Raw genomic sequence first — 18277 nt, forward strand, 5'->3', positions numbered from 1 at the left:
TTTTAGCCTGGCTGCCTCTTAGAGTCACCTGGGAAGCTTAAAAATTCTTGCCTGGCATCACCACTCACCCCACCCCCCTGAGCTTCAGATGATAGCTTTAGAACCACTGCTCCCCAGGAGATTCTGAGGTGGAGTCAGGGTTGAGAACCACTCATCTAGAGACTATGGTATATTCGTCTGGACTCAGAAGTGAGAACTGAATGTTTTCTGCCTAAATCTTAGTTCCAGTTAACTGAGTGTCTTAACGTTTTTCCCCTCTCTAAAGTGAATCCTCATCTGAGAACTGTGTGTGTTTAAGGGAAAAATTCTTACTTCAATGTGCTAGTTAGTGAATGGTTTGAGGTTGCTGTATTGCCATCAGTCTTCAATACTTTAGGAGTAACTTTCCACGTGTGATCAATTTAGATGTAGCGTTTTTAAAAAATAAATTTATTAATTTATTATTGGCTGCATTGGGTCTTTGTTTCCTCACCCCTTGGAGGGAGGGGGGCTGGGGGGACTACTTTACCTTGCGGTTGCGTGGGCTTCTCGTTGCGGTGGCTTCTCTTGCTTTGGAGCACGGGCTCTAGGCGCGCGAGCATTCAGAAGTTGTGGCTCCCGGGCTCTAGAGCGTAGGGTCAGTAGTTGTGGCACGCAGGTTTAGTGCTCCCCCGCATGTGAGATCTTCCCCGACCAGGGCTTGAACCCGTGTCCCCTACACTGGCAGGTGGATTCTTAACCACTGCGCCACCAGGGAAGCCTGAGGTGTAGTGTTTGAAAGCACTAATTCCACTCCATCTTGTTTTGTTCTAGTTACTTAAATTTAGCAGCTTTTATAGGCTGCAGGTAGGAGACTTGTTACATTCATTTTAAGGCATATATGTTTGATGCTCAGTCTTAAAGCATTTTACTAACGAACAGTTGAGTCACGTAGCTTTTACTTTTTAAGATTAGGCCCCAAAACTATTTCTATTCGTTTAGCTTACTATCTTACTACTACAGGCTGAGAAAAGCATGGTTTTCTAGTTATCCAGCGCCGCGATAGCCACGGCCCGGGTACCTGGGACAAAAGGAAAGGAGGCTCCAGAACAAGCTTGTCTTAACATGGGATGTTTCCTTTCTAGAACGCAGACGGCACATAAAATGCTGAGTGCTCACTGTTTCTCAACTGTCTAAACCGAGCTGAACCCTCATGGGACGTGTTTGCCCCCTCACCTTCCATCTTTTCAGGGCTAAAATCTCGCTCTTCCTGTCGACAAAGTGTAGCAGCCACTTAGATAAAAGAGATGACCCAAACCAAACCGAATCTGTGCCATTAAAATGAGACTTGGCTATCAAGGTGGTGGGCGTGCCTTTTTTCTAACAGCCAAAATGAGGGGAGGGGAATGAACTATACGCTGCTACAAAACGTGATGTAATATTTAAATTTGAAAACCAGGGCGGGGAAAGCTTTGCAGCTAAACTGCCAACCCTTTTCCGTTATTTGACTGGCTCCGCGACCCCCCTCCCGCCGCCCGCCTTTCCGTACGGAAACATGGCGCCGCCCTCTGTGGCGTGGGGGTGCCTCCCGGCTCCGAGTCACTGCCCACTGGGCTCTCTCCGCCGGCATCCGGCCGCGCCTCCCGCCTTTCCGTACGGAAACATGGCGTCGCCCTGCGTGGGACCGGCGCCTCCGGGCTAAGAGATCTCTCCCGCTGTCCGACGCTGAGGAGCTGCGGCGCTGGCCGCTGCCCACCCGAACCGGTCAAGGAGGACTGCTCGCAGCGCAGTGAGGGGTGCGGCCTCGGAGGGGCAGAGGCTGAACCGCCCTGCCCGACGCGCATCCTCCCCGCCTCCACCGCGGCGCCAGCCCCCGTCAGATTCCCGGCCGAGCGGCAGGAGGGAGGACGCCGACTCCGCTGCAGGTGAGCGAAGCGGAGGCTGGCAGCCCTGCGGGGCCCGCACGGGAGGAACAAGGTCGAGATTACGGGCATTTCTTCGCCTTTTTCCGTCGGTCAGTTCCCGGCGATGTCGGGTGGAGGCGAGGAAGAGGCAGAGAAGGCGGGAGGGTTGAGTCTTAGCGAGGCCTTTGTCCCACCCCTCGAGGCCGTCCTCCAGGCGCGCCCCGCTTCCTTTGCTTGCTCCCGGCCCTGCCACTCCCTCGCCGGCCCAAACAGTTGTTTACAACGGAATCCGGACGCTGGGTGTGAGTGGCGCTGAGTGCTAGGGGAGGTGATTCTCGCCGGCGCTGGACAGAGCTCTTTTGCTGAAAGACCCTTTCTCCTGGGGGAGTCTCTTGGGAGCAGCTTGGGCTCGGCTTGCGGCTCAGATAGACGGTCTTCACGGCAAGTGCGAGGGTCTTCTACCCCTCGGTTCCCTTTTTAGGCATAGCAGGAGTTGGGGCTTGTTGAGTGAATGAGCACGCTGTACGCAGTTAAATGGTTCCTCGCTGCATCCTGTAGTCCTCTAATTATAGTTATCATTTGTGGGAAGCCTGTTGTGCACCAGCTGTCGTTATGTACGCTCTGTCGTTTACACGTCCCCCAAACCCAAGAGGCAGGTAGCTGCATTTTACAGTTGAGGAAATTGAAGTTAACACAGCTAGTAAAGAGCCAGAATTGGAACCCAGCTATGTCTGAGACCAACGCCCATGCGTCCCGTATAAACTGACATTAAAGAGATGACACAGCTATCAACAAATACTTAGTGGGTATCTGTTTGAAGGATATACTTATATGTGTGGAGCATACGTAGGGAATGTGGTTGGTCTGGCCCTTAAGAAGTTAAAAATCTAGTTGAAGAGTTCTTTAAAAAATAAGAACTTGTAATTTTACCATCTGACCCCAACCCATCTCTCCTTCTTCATCACCTGCTGCTTGTTTGTCTACTTATTTTCTTCTGCTTTCGCTTGTGCCCTTTGAGTGAAATGCTGCCCTTTGTGTGAAAGGCCCCCCTTTTCACCTCCAGATAGTTTTTTTGTTTTTTTTTTTTTTTGGCCACACAGCCTGGCTTGCCAGATATTAGTTCCCCGACCAGGGATCGAACCCGTCTCCTCTGCAGTGGAAGTGCTGAGTCCTAACCACTGGACCGCCAGGGAATTCTCTCCAGTTGGTTTTTAATTGGGTGAAATCCTACTCTTTTCAAAAAGACAAGCTCAAATGTCACCTTTTCTGGTAAGGTTATCTCATCCTCCTTCCAGGCAGAATTAGTTTCTCCCTCTGCTGTATTCCCCTAGTGATTTCATAATGCCATTAACGCTTAAGTTTCACTATATTTCCTTGTAAGACTGTCTCTCTCCCTCTCTAGACCATGCCTTTTCATCGTTGTATTCCTATTTAAATCAGGATATTTTGAATTGGATTTAAGGCAATGATGAATGCCAGATGTCTAATAGCCATCCCTACAGGAGTTCAGAGAAAGGTGCAAACATTGGTGAGGTTGGGAAGTGACCTGGGAGGAGGTAGGCGTTGAGCCGAATTTTACAAGGATGGGTTAGTTTACTAAATTTAGTATTAAAGACCTGGAAATCCTGATTTTCCTCCTTATTGCACAGAATGCGTTACTTCATCCTTCTGAGCTAATTCCCAGCATATGAAGAGGATAAAATTAGAAGTGTTTTTGTTGGTCCTTTCTCATAGAATATGCTGGTAATGTTATCTTTTGGGTCTTGGAGCATTTCTAGAGCCAGACAGGATTTAGGACAGAGGAGATGGGTGTCTGGAGTGGGTTGCTGGAAGGTAAAAGGGAGCTACATTAAAGCAACCTTCATGTTAATAATACAGTCCTGAAAATGTCAATTCCAATAGCTTTATTCTATTTAATGGGGGTATCTGATGTTCAGATAATTATATCAAGTGATTCTTCTTTTCTAATGTACGGAAGAGAGTCTGCCAAACCTCCTGAAAATAGTCATTTCTTTGGATCCCTGGATTAACATCCAGGTATGTAATAAAGTCTGATTAGTGCTTATGGAAATGTTTTGTGATCTCCAAGCGCTGATAGTACAAATGCTAATATTTTCAGTATTATAAATGCAGAAAATGTTGTGTCTTTCTTTGCCCTTACTTAGAAACACATTAAGAATAGAGAACTCTAGGGAAAAACTTGACAAAAACCATTTATAGTAATTCAGAGGTTACTATTCCAGGCCTTTATTAACCAGGCCCAAACCAGCGTGTTAAGTGTTACTCCTCTTCTAATCAGCAACTAAGACAATTAAAATCCCTCCCAACCACATACATCATGGTTGTCTGCAACTTCCTACTTTACTCACCATCTTTTCCTGCTGACTGGCAAGGAGTTAACAAAAATAATTTGCCCCACACATTTTTCCTAAATGCTCCATGAGATTCTGCCTTCTGTTTGTCATCCCCAGGTGTCTTATCCACATAAGAGGATCAGGGAACCAACTCCTCAGCCTAGTGTATGTTTAATTCGAAGCCCGATGAAAAGCATTATTTCCAGAGTTTTCCTATCACTTCTCAGGACTGAAAGTAAAGAATTTAAGAATTGAATCACTCTTTGATTAAAATAGAAGCAGGGGGCTTCCCTGGTGGCGCAGTGGCTGAGAGTCTGCCTGCCGACGCAGGGGACATGGGTTCGCGCCCCGGTCCGGGAAGATCCCACATGCCGCGGAGCGGCTGGGCCCGTGAGCCATGGCCGCTGAGCCTGCGCGTCCGGAGCCTGTGCTCCGCAACAGGAGAGGCCGCAACAGTGAGAGGCCCGCGTACCGCAAAAAAAAAAAGAAAAAAAAAATAGTAGCAGGCAGTTTATAGGGTTACCTCCCAACAGTTTAAGGCCCTGTGTTCTCATGACATGGTACTCAGATTGGGACAGAAGTATTCGAACTTGTTACTCTCTGAAGTACAGGTCCGTAAATTTGATAGTTACAAGTGTCATTTTACAGGTGGTCTGTTTAATCATTGAAGTAGAATATTATAGCTGGATAAGACTTTAGCAAGCCCATTGATTTTTACAGATGAGAAATCTGAAAGCCAAAGAAGTTAAATCATTTGCCCAGAGTCACACTGCTAGTTAGTGTCAGAGCAAGAACATTTTGGTTCATTTTCTTTCTCCCCCTAGGAAAGTGAATGAACTTAATTGAGAATGTCTGAAAACCTTGACAAGTCCAATATAAACGAAGAAGGAAAATCAAAATCAAATGATTCTGAGCAAGGCCTTGAAGATGCTGTGGAAGGTTCTGATGAAGCTTTACAGAAAATAAAGTCGGGCTCTCCTAGCACGCAAAGAGTGCAAAGACCTCACTGTAAGCACATTTGACTTTGGTTAGAAGCAATATCTTCATTGTTTTCAGATGATATTTTATTATGCTTCCTTGTGCATGTGGCCTTGAACTAGGTTCTAATAGTATGATAACATTGCCAATCATTAGCATTTTAGCATTAGCAACTGACAGCCTAGACACTTTTGGGTTTTCAATTGCATGAGAAGTTACAATTTTAGAATAATGTCCAGAATATTCCTGTTTTCCTCCAGCCTCAGTGACATTCCAGTTTGTCTGAAATGCTCTGAGAAATAGGAAGGTGGAGTGCAAATAGCAGCTTTAATTAAAAGAGTGTTTGAAAAGCCCAAGGCAGGTCCCAGCTAGGACTGTGCTTGTGCAGGTTGAAAAAGAAAGTTCTTGACTGTGAGTGAGTTCACCACACCCTAACTTCACTGCCTGGGGGCTTAGTTCCCACAAGGCTGAGGGGATTCGCTTTGCTAACTGTGTGTGGTGAAGTCACTTCAGATCCCTGGCAGGGAGCAGGCTTCGTAGATGAAAGGGTGGCAGTTTCCGCATGCATTCCCAGCAGTTGCTCCAGCTCATGTCTTTTATTAAGAACACTCGAGGTTTTTGAAGTGAGTGCAAAAATGAAAGTTTTAAGAGGGGGTGTCATAGTCTAAGAATGTTAGTGTTGATGTTATCTCTTTAAAGTATAGATGATCAGTAATCCTTCATATTTGGAAGAAGTACAAACATTTTGGGGTTTAAGGTGTGTTTCTTTTAAAATGATAAAAGCCCCTCCCAGGTAATTTATTAGTCAACAGAGTATTCTTATAGCAAACATCGGTGGACCCCATTTTATTGTGGTTTATTATCACATAGATTTTGATAAATATACTGCTAGGTCAAATTGTGTTCAGGGAAGGAAATACGCTGTTAATAACAGCCTATCATGCATGTGTTAGGCCTTGTCTCCAATATGTATAGTTAGAAACCATCTGTTTTCTCGTTTTTAAAATAAGGAAAATACACGTTATCTCTTAGGGTCGTTGAAAAGTTTAAATGAATTCATGTAAAGCCCTTAGAACAGTGCTTGGCACATAATAAATGCTCAGTAAACATTAGTTGTTAATACTACTGCTACTAACATGTCATCTGTTGCATTTATTTACTTACTATAAAAAAAAATTTTTTTTTTTTTTTGGCCGCATCACGCGGCTTGTGGGATTTTAGTTCCTCGACCAGGGATTGAACCCACACCCTGGGCAGTGAAAGCGCAGAGTCCTAACCACTGGACTGCCAGGGAGTTCCCCCATCTGTTGCATTTAAAGGTACCAAGGACTGATAGCTGTAATGTGGCTGTCTATGGCCAATATGGTAGTTTTATCACTTGCAGTTTCTGGTAAAGAAGTACCTTTGGTTTAGATCTTCAGTTGTTCTTTGATTAATGTCCTTGTCTTTGGCATCCTGTCAGTTTGATGGCATGATTCCAAATTAATGTCAGGCCAACACTAGACTATCTGAAATTGTACGTGGTTATGTCCTTAAGGCAACTTATCCTGGGACCCATGATCAAGAGTTGGGGAACCCAGGAACAGTCAAAAAAGTGTATCAACATGTGTGTGTATGTGTATTTTTCTAGGAAGAAGGTCATGGAAGCTTTCATTAAATTCTCATAGAGGTCCATATCAAAATGAGGTTTAAAATCAATGACCTAAAATATTGGCTTTCTTGCTCTTTCTCCTTGTAGTAATAGGTAGGTATAGGGCTGTGGACTCCAGTGGTAAAACTAAGACCCCATAGTCTGGGGACCAGGTCAGGAGACATCACTGCCTGCATAGAGCATAAATAAGAATTTATAAAATATGAAATTAGCTGTTTGCAGACATTTCTCCCAAACTGAATTTATAAGTAACTCTAAAATCACATCTGGGATGCTACAAATTAAAAGCAAAAAGATAGCCTTTAGCCTTGCAAATTATAATACAGAGTAATGTTTTAAGGGTAGAACTGCTATTGCTAACTGTGATACTGTGATTTATTATAGGAAATGTTTGGTTTTCGTCCTATTTCTGGCACAGAGCTGCTAAACTATTGGAATTTCCTAAGTGGTGAGAGCTAGAAAGATGTCTTTTGTTAGACTTGGAAAGCACCTAGGTAACCTAACCGAAGGATGGCATCTTGTTTGCCAGGGGACTCAGCCTTGTGATTAGAGGGTTGGAACTTTCAGTCCCACCCTCCCACTCCCACCTCTGGGGAGGAGGGTGGAGCTGGATGTTGTATCAGTTGCCAGTGGCCAATTATTTAATCAAGTTTGCCTAGGTAATGAAGCCTGCATAAAAACCCAGAAGGATGGGGTTCAGGGAGCTTCTGGGTTGGTGAAGACATGGAGGTGCTGGGAGAGTGGCACACTGCTTCCCTATACCTTGCCCTATGCACCTCTTCCATCTGGCTGTTTCTGAGTTACATCCTTTTATAATAAACCAGTAATCTAGTATGTAAAATGTTTCTGTGACTTCCATGAGCTGCTCTAGTGAATTAATTGAACGCAAGGAGAGGTTGTTGGAACTTCCCATCCATAGCCAGTCTGTCAGAAGCAGAGGTGACTTGCTACTTACTAGCCATGTCATTTTGGGCAAGTTACTTAACCTCTCTATGCCTATTTCTTTATCTGGATGGGGACAATAGTTATTCACTATTAGTTCAAAACTAGTTCATGTTGCTAGGATTGTTAGAGGATTAAATGAGATACTATTTGTAAAGCATTTTAGAATGGTGCCTGGTTCATAGGAAGCAAAATAATGTGTTTGTTTAAAACAAATAGACTTATTTTGATAACATTTAACATCAGTTTATGGTAAAAACTCTCAGCAAATAAAGAAGAGAACATCCACAAAATATAAAAGGACATTTACAGACTCTTACAGTTAACATCATACTCAATGGTGAAAGAATGAATGTTTCTCCCTGTAAGTTTGAGAACAAGACAAGGATATTTACTCTTACTACTTTTAATTAAAACTGAACTGGAGATCCCAGCCAGGCAATAAAAATAAATAAAAGGTATCCAGTTAGGGAAAAAAAAAAAAAGTGACAATCTGGACTTGGGACTGTTGCCTGAAGTGGCGGGGGGGGGCAGGGGGCTCAGTCTTGTAGGACTGAGTCCTTAACCTGTGGAATCTGATGCTGTCTCCAGGTAGTGTCAAAATTGAGTTGAATTGTACGACACCCGTCTGGTGTCAGAGAATTGCTTGGTGGTGTGGGGAAAAAACCTTCACCCCACTTCCCCTGCATGTAATGGAATTTGGGTTCAGAACTTTTAGTAACTGATACGGAATGTAGAAAAAGGTCAACATCATCATTCCTCCGGTTCTGAAGAGTCTGGGGTCTCAGCATGCAGTTACCATCCTCCACCTGGGTGGGGGCCTTAGTTCCTGCAGAACTCAAAGATATGTATCACATTGTTATGCATATCTTACTAAATTACTGAGATCTGTTCAAGGGCAAGCACTGTGGCCAGGCTTACATCACAGAGTGGCTTAGGTCAAAAATGGCATCTTGTGTCAAGAGAGTCATGCCTGGTTCTTTTTCTCTGGAGACCACCTACCTACCCTATCTGCTTACAATATTTTGGGACTATGCAGACATCCTGTTTCTGCTTAAACTTCCAACTCACTGATTTTAGCCTTTACCAGTGATCTTGCCTGCACCAATATTACCCTTTTATTCTAATGGTGATTTTTAAAAATTGAAGTATAGTTGATTTACAATATTGTGTTAGTTTCAGGTGTATAGCAAAGTGATTCAGTTATGTGTATATATATATATTTTTCAGATTATTTTACTTTATATGTTATTACAAGATAATTGAATATAGTTCTCTGTGCTATACGGTAAATCCTTGTTGCTTATCTATTTTATGTATAGTAGTTTATATCTGTTAATTCCATACTCCTAATTTATCCCTACCCTTCTCCCTTTCCCTTTTGGTAACCATAAGTTTGTTTTTCTGTGTCTCTGAGTCTGTTACTGTTTTGTATACAGATTCATTTGTATCATTTTTTTTTTGGAGTTTTTTATACTTTTTCTAAAAAATTAATTTATTTATTTTTGGCTGCATTGGCTTTTTGTTGCTGTGCGTGGGCTTTCTCTAGTTGCGGTGTGTGGGCTTCTCATTGTGGTGGCCTCTCGTTGCGGAGCACGGGATCTAGGTGCGCGGGCTTCAGTAGTTGTGACTTGCAGGCTCTAGAGAGTAGGCTTAGTAGCTGTGATGCACGGGCCCAGTTGCTCCGCAGCATGTGGGATCTTCCCCGACCAGGGCTCGAACCCCTGTCCCCTGCATTGGCAGGCGATTCTTAACCACTGTGCCACCAGGGAAGTCCCTTTAATATACTTTAATTCTCTGCTCACAGTGCACCCTTTGCTCTAGCATTTAATCACCTAGTTGATCAGTAAAAGTTGCCATATTCAGATGAAAAACATCAATTGTTATTCCAGTTAATATTTCCCATTTAGCATTTTAATTTATTAAATCAGGTCCTTATGAGATTCATTAGATAAACGGGTGACACCAAGTTCTTACCTTTCTAAAGTGCAAGACCAGACTGAATTATGGTGTCCCTATATTTAGTTAATCAATCAGTGTTGATTGACTGCACACTGTGTAGCGGGAGTCCAGCAGTGAACCAGGCACACGTGCTCTCCGTCCTCCTAGAGCTTGCAATCTAGTGAGGAAGATACTGTAACAAACCATTTCCACACAGTGTAATATGTTCAGTGGATAAGCTTTACCCTTGCTTCACTATACTCAGTCTACAGTAGCTCTTTGGGTGACATTTGCCATCTGCCCTCAATAAATGTCCATCCACTTGTGTGACTGGAAGCATCTCTTTAGAGTGTGTAGACTTTTCTGGTCCCGGAACCCCTTAGTGAAGAAAGGTGAGAGTAAGCCATTCTGAATTAGACCTTCATTTTATTTTGGAATCTGTTTGGCAGGCTCCCAAAGGGCATGTTTAACTTAATGAGGTTTTCAGTTTCTGTAACAGAGTGTAAGTGCACGAATGCTGTAACAATTTAGCAACAGTTTTAAAAAATGTTTATTTATTTATTTTTGGCTGCGTTGGGTCTTTCTTGCTGTGCACGGGCTTTCTCTAGTTGCAGTGAGCGGGGGCTACTCTTCATTACGGTGCGCGGGCTTCTCATTGCGCTGGCTTCTCTTGTTGTGGAGCATGGGCTCTAGGCACGCAGGCTTCAGTAGTTTTGGCACGTGGGCTTCAGTAGTTGTGGTTCGCGGGCTTTAGAGCGCAGGCTCAGTAGCTGTGGTGCACGGGCTTAGTTGCTCCATGGCATGTGGGATCTTCCTGGACCAGGGCTCAAACCCGTGTCCCCTGCATTGGCAGGCCGATTCTTAACCACTGCGCCACCAGGGAAGTCCCTACTGTACAGTCTTTTGTATCTGACTTTTTCACTAGGGATAATGCTTTTAGGATTCATCCATGGTTTTGCATGTGTCAGTAGTTTGTTCCTTTTTTATTGCTGAGTACTATTACATGGTATAGTTATACTACAGTTGTTTATCCCTTCTGCTGTTACTGACATTTGGATTAGTTCCAGGTTTTGAATGTAATGAAGAAAGCTGCTATGAACATTTGAGTACAAGTCTTTACATAGCCATATGTTTTCAGTTTTCTTGGGTAAAGACCTAGGAATGGGGTTGCTGGGTCATGTAAGTGTATGTATGTTTTACTTGATAAGAAACCGAGAGACTGTTTTCCAAAGTGACTGCAGCATGCAGGATCTTTTTTTTTTTAGTTGTGGCATGTGGACTTCTTAGTTGTGGCATACACGCGAGATCTAGTTCCCCAACCAGGGATCGAACCCAGGCCCCTGCATTGGGAACAGAGTCTTGAACCTGCTGGACCACCAGGGAAGTCCCTCATTTTCTTAATAGAGTCTTCCACAGAGCAAAAGTTTTGACTTTTGGTAAAGTTTAATTTATCAGTTTTTTCTCTTACATTTTAAGCTTTTTGTATCCTATCTAAGAAATTTTGCCTAATCCAAGATCGCAAAGATTTTTGTCTGTGTTTTCTCTTGGAAGTCTTACAGTTTTAGCTTTTATATTTAGGTCTGCAGTTCATTTTGAGTTAGTTTTTATTTATCATGTGAGGTAAGGGTTGAGGGTCATTCTATTATTTATAGATTTCTAATTGTTCCAGCACTATTTGGTAAAAAAACGAATCTTGCCTTATTGACCACAAATATACATATGTATGTGTGTGCATCAGTCTATTTTTGGATCCTCTGCTCTGTTCAGTTCGTCTATATGTCTGTCCTCATGCCAGACGCACACTGACTTGATTATTAGCATTATAGTAAGTCTTGAAATCACTTAGTATAAGTCCTCCAACTTTATTCTTCTTTTTCAAAATAGTTTTGGCTTTTCTAGGTCCTGTGCATTTCCATACAAATTTTAGAATCAGTCTGGCAATTTCAACAAAAACTTTGCTGGGATTTTGATTGGGATTGCATTTTATCGGTAGATCAATTTGGTAGAAATTGACTTCTAAATAATACTAAGAAGTGAAAAGATCTGTTGGGCCTTGATTTTAGATATTTATTGCATTTTACCAATATCCACAAAGCCAATATTCTTTATTATTTTTATTAATATTCCCTGGAAATGCTGAAAAAAATTTTGTGAGTTTTCTCAACTTCCCCTTATGTGAGTAAATAAAGATTTTTACCAGACAGAATATGACCAGCTCTTAGATTTGATTCCTTTTTCTGGTGAGCAAAAGAAAAAAGTAAAAGAAGAGGGAAAATAACTTTTCACTAACCTAGGAAGATCTTTATGTTTTAAACCCTGTGTAAACCAGTGGCATTTTTATCTCATTTAAGCCCAGATCTTATCAACATTACATAAAATTAATATAATCATCTTCTAGGCCAGTGCTTTTCGAAGTGTGGTTTCTGAAACCATCAGTATCAGCTGGAGTCTTATGAGAGATGCAGTTCTCCAGCCCCATCCAGACAGGCTAAATCAGAACCCTGAGAGGGGGCCCAGCAATCTGTCTTCATAAGCCTTCCCTGTGATTCTGATATAAACTAAAGACCTGCTATCATGGACTTTTTAAAAAAGCAAACAAAATAACCCAGCTTTATTGAGATATAACTGATAAATCAAAAATGCAAGTATTTAATCATAGACTTTTTAAAAGTAGGAATTACCCTTTGTTCCTTGGCTTGGAACACCTGGGGAGATTTGTGAGAACTTTTTTTATGGAAGATAAATCTCAAACTTTATCAAAAGAAAGCAAAGAACAGAGACCAGTTATGAGGCTATTGCCACAGTTGACACAGAAGTAAAATCTGCAGGACCTGGATAACAGAGCAGTGGAAAGGGAGAAGTCAGAGATGACTCTGAGGTTTTTGATTCAGTGGGCCTGCATTCTACAAATTCTTGTGTCACACACTCTAATTTGTTCATTTGTCAACTTCAGAATTCTTATATTGTCCTAGTATCCTGTACAGGGTAGTGGTTTTAGCACTGTTTAAACAGCACCTGGCTCAAGGCTATTTTAATTTGGGGAGACTGGTTCAAGGCACAGTGTTAACGATGGAGCAAAATGTAAACTGCTGATGGGAACAAAAGAGAAGATCCTAAATCTGGTGTCTTTTTTCCATTTAGGGTAGACAGGAGGCATAGGGATTAGAAAATAAACTCTCAGCTTGCTGGGAAGGTGATAATCAGTAACTTTAAAAAGTTTTTCTAAGTCTTAGTTTACTGTAATCATTTTCCATTGACCAGTTCTGGCAAAAAAAAAAAAAAAGATGTTTTGAGTGTTGTAAATGATCTGTGCTTTTAGGATTCCAGGTTAAAAGAAAAAAAAGAATATGAAATAGGTAAAATTCTATTTGAAATTGCCAGAGTATTTTCATAAGTAAAGGGATAACTGAAATTATTAGCTGGTACCAGAACCACTACCTTCTCCTTAATTTAATAGAAATCCTAATCTAGAGGAACAGACCTCTTACACTGGATTTTTGTTATAGCTAGTCCTCCTCGATTCGTGACAGTAGAAGAACTTCTAGAGACAGCAAAAGGAGTAACTAACATGACCATAGCCCATGAAATTGTCATAAATGGAGACTTTCGGATTAAACCAGTTGAATTACCAGAAGACAGGTAAGGTGGTTACTGAGTTATCTTGTTTGGTAGAACAAAGCCATTTCCCAGCTCTGGAAATGTTTTCTTCATTTGATGTCAATATATTCTAATATATTTTTCCTTTTGTATGTTGCTAAAATATATTCCTTATCCTGGGAATTACTAGAGTTCGATAGTAGATCTCAGGACCACTGATCCTTGACAATGTAGTAAAAGGTCTGGAAACCTCCTGTGGAAGTCTTGCGTGTCAGCTTCTTCCCACTCCATAGGATTTAGCTGCCGCCTCTTGTGTGTTCATTGTACTGTCTCCTTCATTTCTTCTTTGTAACTATCACATTTTACTGTAGTTGTTGGTTTACTTGCATTCTTCACCAGATTGTAAACTCCTTAGAGACGAGGACTATGCTTTATTCTCTATCCCTACCTAGTACCTGGCACATATCATATTGAATCTAAAATTCTGTTGATTGTAAGGTGCACCTTTTAAAGATGGATTGTCACAAGAAGGAAAAAACATTGCCCATTACAATTGTGAAAGTACCATGAAAAAAATCGGGATTCTGTTGACAAAGGAGGAGCAATGGCTGCTGGGTCAGCAAGCCATAGTGTCTCCCGCATGAGGCTTCTGAATATGACTTTACAAACATTTCTTATATGTTCTGCAAGGATAGTACTTTTTCACATTAATCATGAAGAATTAATTACTTGTTTTGCTCTCATGACATAAAGATTGGTTTTCCTGAAATGCTATATATAAGTTGTTATATTAGTAGTTTGGTACCTAATTAAACAGTTGTCCAGTATGTCACATGGGAATAGGATAATTTTAGGAAACAAACTTAAAGTTTAAAGTCTTAAACTACTTAATCATAAATATCTTAGGAAACTTGCTGGTATCGGGGAACTTAACTTAACAGATCTGAACTTTCCAGTATTCTTTTTATCATATGGCACTGTTATGGGCTGTTATTTGGACTAATGTCACCTGTCAAATTAGTTGAAAGTTATTTTTTCCAATGAGGTACTTATTGAAATAAATCACTAACTAAAAATAAGTATGTGATTGGTTTAGGTATATCTGGGAAATCTTTCCTTCATCCAAATAATTTAAAAATTTTTTCTTACCCTAAACCTGTAGAATTTGTGCTTTTGAAAGTAATTTGAGGCAATAATATTTTATTTGCTTTTGCCTTTTTTTCCATTTGCCTCCAGCTTGGAGAAGAAAGTAAAGGATATTGTACATAAAGCTTTTTGGGATTGCTTGAGCGTCCAGTTATGTGAAGACCCCCCAACTTATGACCAGGCCATCAAGCTTGTTGGTGAGATCAAAGAGGTGAGGCGAAGAGCAAGTCGTGGTGCTTTCCTCGTATGTTAGGAGTACTTACTCATCCTGTGTTACTGTGCCAGAAGGCGTTAAAGAAATTGAAGGATCAGGATTCTAAATTGCTTGCCGAAATGTGGATTTAGGGTATTTTTGGCTTACTGGTCTTTAAAATTTTTCAAAGAAGCTGTGATAACCTGAGGGCATTACTCTTCTAAATGAAAAGAAGGTTCATATTTTTGAAAACAGAATTATTTAAAGAAAACAAGTTATTTTATAAAATACAGATAATTTATAAAATTTTTAATAGATATGAACACCTTCAATAAATAATGACCATAAAAGCGATTCAGTCTTTGGGACAGAGAAGGCATTAAGTGAAAGGTAGAACTGTTTTTGCAATACCTTTAGCAACAGTTTTCCAAAGAAGTAATGTGTCTGTGGAAATTGCCATCTGTTGTTAGCTCACAGGCACACACTAATTAATGTGGGTTTTTTTTTTTTTCACTTCTAACAGTTTTTTCTTCCTGCATCCAGTTGATTGCTACCTAGAGCTTAAATGGAAGCTTGAATAGCTAGTCTAAATGATTTGTAAACATGTTTTTCTGTCAATTTGTTGAATAAGAGGTTAAAATGTGTGCACCATTACAATAGCAGTTGGTAAGCCCTTATTGGAATAATTGTAAATTCCTTTACATATAATCAAAAATGGCTTCTGACTAGGAAGCTTTGATTAAACTTGGCTGTGCTCTCTTGTAGACGCTCTTATCTTTCTTGCTGCCTGGTCACACTAGACTGAGAAACCAGATAACAGAAGTCTTGGATCTGGATCTGATAAAGCAGGAGGCAGAGAATGGGGCCTTGGACATTTCCAAGCTGGCAGAATTCATTATTGGCATGATGGGGACACTGTGCGCACCTGTTCGAGATGAGGAAGTGAAGAAACTAAAGGACATTAAGGAAATAGTGCCCCTTTTCAGGTATGGGCACTGTGTTAATCACCTTCAGGGCACCTAAAATACAGAGCCTATTTTCAGAGTTAGACTTCCTCAAGTGTAGGTATTCATGCATTTAAAAAAAAAAAATTAAAAAGCAAATATTTTGCTGTGCTCACTTCGGCAGCACATACACTAAAATTGTAACCATGCAGAGATTAGTGTGGCCCCTGTGCAAGGATGACTCGCAAGTTCGTGAAACGTTCTGTATTTTTTAAAAATAGTGATTATAATAAGAAAAGGAGGGAGGGATGGAATGAAGGGAGGGAAGAGAAAGGGAAGGCTGAAAGGAAGGAAGGAAGGGGAAAAAGACAGTGAACTTGAGACTCTGGGTGAGGTTATAGTCTGTATATTCTTTAACTGGTTGAAGGCAGGTCAAGGTAAAGACTGATAATTAGCATATGTTTTAAAAATGTTAAAATTCAAACCTGTTTTTTACTAAAATCAATATAAATCCAATGAAACAAAAAGGCATGAGATATTTTTTAAAAAGCAAACATTTTATAAACTATAGAAAAGGAGAAAGAAGGAAAAATTTCACCTGTAATTTTACCACACAAAGGCACAATCACTACTGTCATATTGACATATAAATTTTTTTGTTTTTTTTGCCTCAGCATTTTATTTTGAAAAATTACAAACATACAGAAAAGTTGCGAAAACAATACAATCAACACTCATATAACCCTTACACAGATCCACCAGTTTTTAACATTTAGTCAGTTTGCTTTATCTTTTTATATATACACTGAGTATGTGCACATTGAGTATGTACGTATGTATGTATATTTTTTCCCCTGAACCTTCTGATGGTTAATGTCAGATATTACGACATTTCACCCTTAACTATTTCAGCAACTACTTCCTAAGAATGTGGATATTCTCCCACATAATCAAAATACAACCAGGACATTCAAGAAATTTAACATTAATATAATCCTATTAACTAACGTTTAGTCCATGTTAACTTCCTTTAGTCTTTTGAATGTTTATTTTTAAATGTATACAGTTGTGATCAAATTTATATAATTTATATGCTAATATGGGCACAGGATTGACATGACGCTGCCTGAGAATTTGACTTTTGGTTAACTGCTTTACTGTTTTCCTGTAAACAGATGAAGGTGTTATGTATCAAAATACTACTAGGTAACATTACTTATGGGGAAAATGACCTCTAACTGGTAAATTGCATCTAGACAGAAAGAAATGATAATGAGCTATAAATACTCGATGGCATATCATACTTGATACTTCCTTGAGTGGGGAAACTTTTATAACTGGGCATGCCCCCCATAGAGACCCTAGAAGGCATGCCGTGGAGTTATTACGAGCTTTTAAGTCAGGGTGCTCCCACATTTTTGAGCTGTCTGTTCATGACTGATATTGTAACTCTTCTTGAAGAGGAGTGCTTGGTGCCACCCTGTTGGCAAGCTGTGTGAATAGATGGTGCCAAACCTGTGGCTTATTGTCTTGTGAGGCTGACTGTTCAGCTGAACCAAAGAAGACCTCCCCGTGGGCACTGCAAGCCTGACTTGTTTTTGTTAACATTACACCCTAATTATTTCACTTATTTTTTCATTGAAAGTATCATTGAGATAATTATATATTCACATGGAGTTGTAAGAAATAATACAGTACACTTTATCCAGCTTCTCCCAGTGGTGACATCGCAAAACTATCAGAACCAGGGTGTTGACACTGATACAGTCCACTGATCTCATTTAGATTTCCTGTATACACATGTATATGTTTATTTATAGTAACTTTTATACAATTTTATCACCTAAGTTGGAATATCCACCACCACACTCAAGATACTGAACAGTTCCAACACCACAAGGATCTCTTGCATTGCCCTTTTATAACCAACTTACGTTACTTTTTTAAACTCTCCATAAGCATTTTCAGTGGCTGCAATATATTCATTCACATAGATATGATTAACTGTTTCTCTGTTAAGATGGACAATTAGATTATGTATAGTTATTTAGTATTTAACCCTGCAGTGAACATCTCTGCACAAAACTTTTTTCTTTATTTTAGGTTATTTCCTAAAGATAGGTTCTTAAAACGAGATTACTGTGTCAGAGGATGTGAACAGTTTTAAGATTCATTGCATGGTACCAAGTTGCTTTCCAAAAGTTTTATAAGTAAAAAAAGTTTAATCTCTAGCCTTCTTGATATCATTATGCTGTCAATATTCATTACATAGAAAAATGCCCTTCACTGTCAGGTTCCCTCTCTCCTATTAACTAACGTTTAATAGGAGAGAGCATGTTGAAAAGACTGCCTAAATATAGTTATTGATTTGTTCATTCATTCAGCAAGCTCTTACTGAGCACCTCTTATGTGCTAGGCACGGTGCTAGACATTAGAAATAATATAGTCGGTAAGAGCTCAAAATCAGCTAAGTTAAATGAGGAATTCCTTGGAAGAGAGTCCTCTGGGGAAATAGCTGGTAGCAAACTCAACCTAACTCAGATTCCTACTGGAAAGAGAAGGGACTGGGGAAACCGGTAACCTGGGAGTATACACCCTATCTGAAGGAGGCCACAGTGGCCGCTTAGTGCCAGCCGATTGTAGTTGTGGTGGAGTTTGGGCCCGGGTTG

The 18277-nt window shown here is 40.6% G+C and overlaps 1 protein-coding gene and 1 non-coding gene across 5 annotated transcripts in view; both read left to right on the forward strand.

The window, feature by feature from the left end:
* Positions 1–1549: 1549 nt before the first annotated feature.
* Positions 1550–18277, forward strand: part of TCP11L1 (t-complex 11 like 1) — a 35912-nt gene continuing 19184 nt past the window's right edge. Inside the window, exons 1-5 of one of the 4 annotated variants that reach the window (XM_029207371.1) lie at positions 1550–1883; positions 5041–5224; positions 13235–13367; positions 14562–14682; positions 15430–15650. In XM_029207371.1, the coding sequence (XP_029063204.1) occupies positions 5065–5224; positions 13235–13367; positions 14562–14682; positions 15430–15650 (635 nt within the window). In that variant the 5' untranslated portion in view covers positions 1550–1883; positions 5041–5064. Of the gene's footprint in view, positions 1884–2978; positions 3132–3847; positions 3900–5040; positions 5225–13234; positions 13368–14561; positions 14683–15429; positions 15651–18277 lie in introns of those variants that run through there. The other 3 variants (XM_029207367.1, XM_029207368.1, XM_029207370.1) reach the window with 3 other exon arrangements.
* Positions 15777–15880, forward strand: LOC114887882. Its single transcript, XR_003791640.1, has one exon. It is a non-coding gene; the product is annotated as a U6 spliceosomal RNA (small nuclear RNA).

The sequence above is a fragment of the Monodon monoceros genome, unplaced genomic scaffold, assembly GCF_005190385.1.
Source record: "Monodon monoceros isolate NGI ecotype Baffin Bay Population unplaced genomic scaffold, NGI_Narwhal_1 Super_Scaffold_7, whole genome shotgun sequence".
Lineage (NCBI taxonomy): Eukaryota > Metazoa > Chordata > Mammalia > Artiodactyla > Monodontidae > Monodon > Monodon monoceros.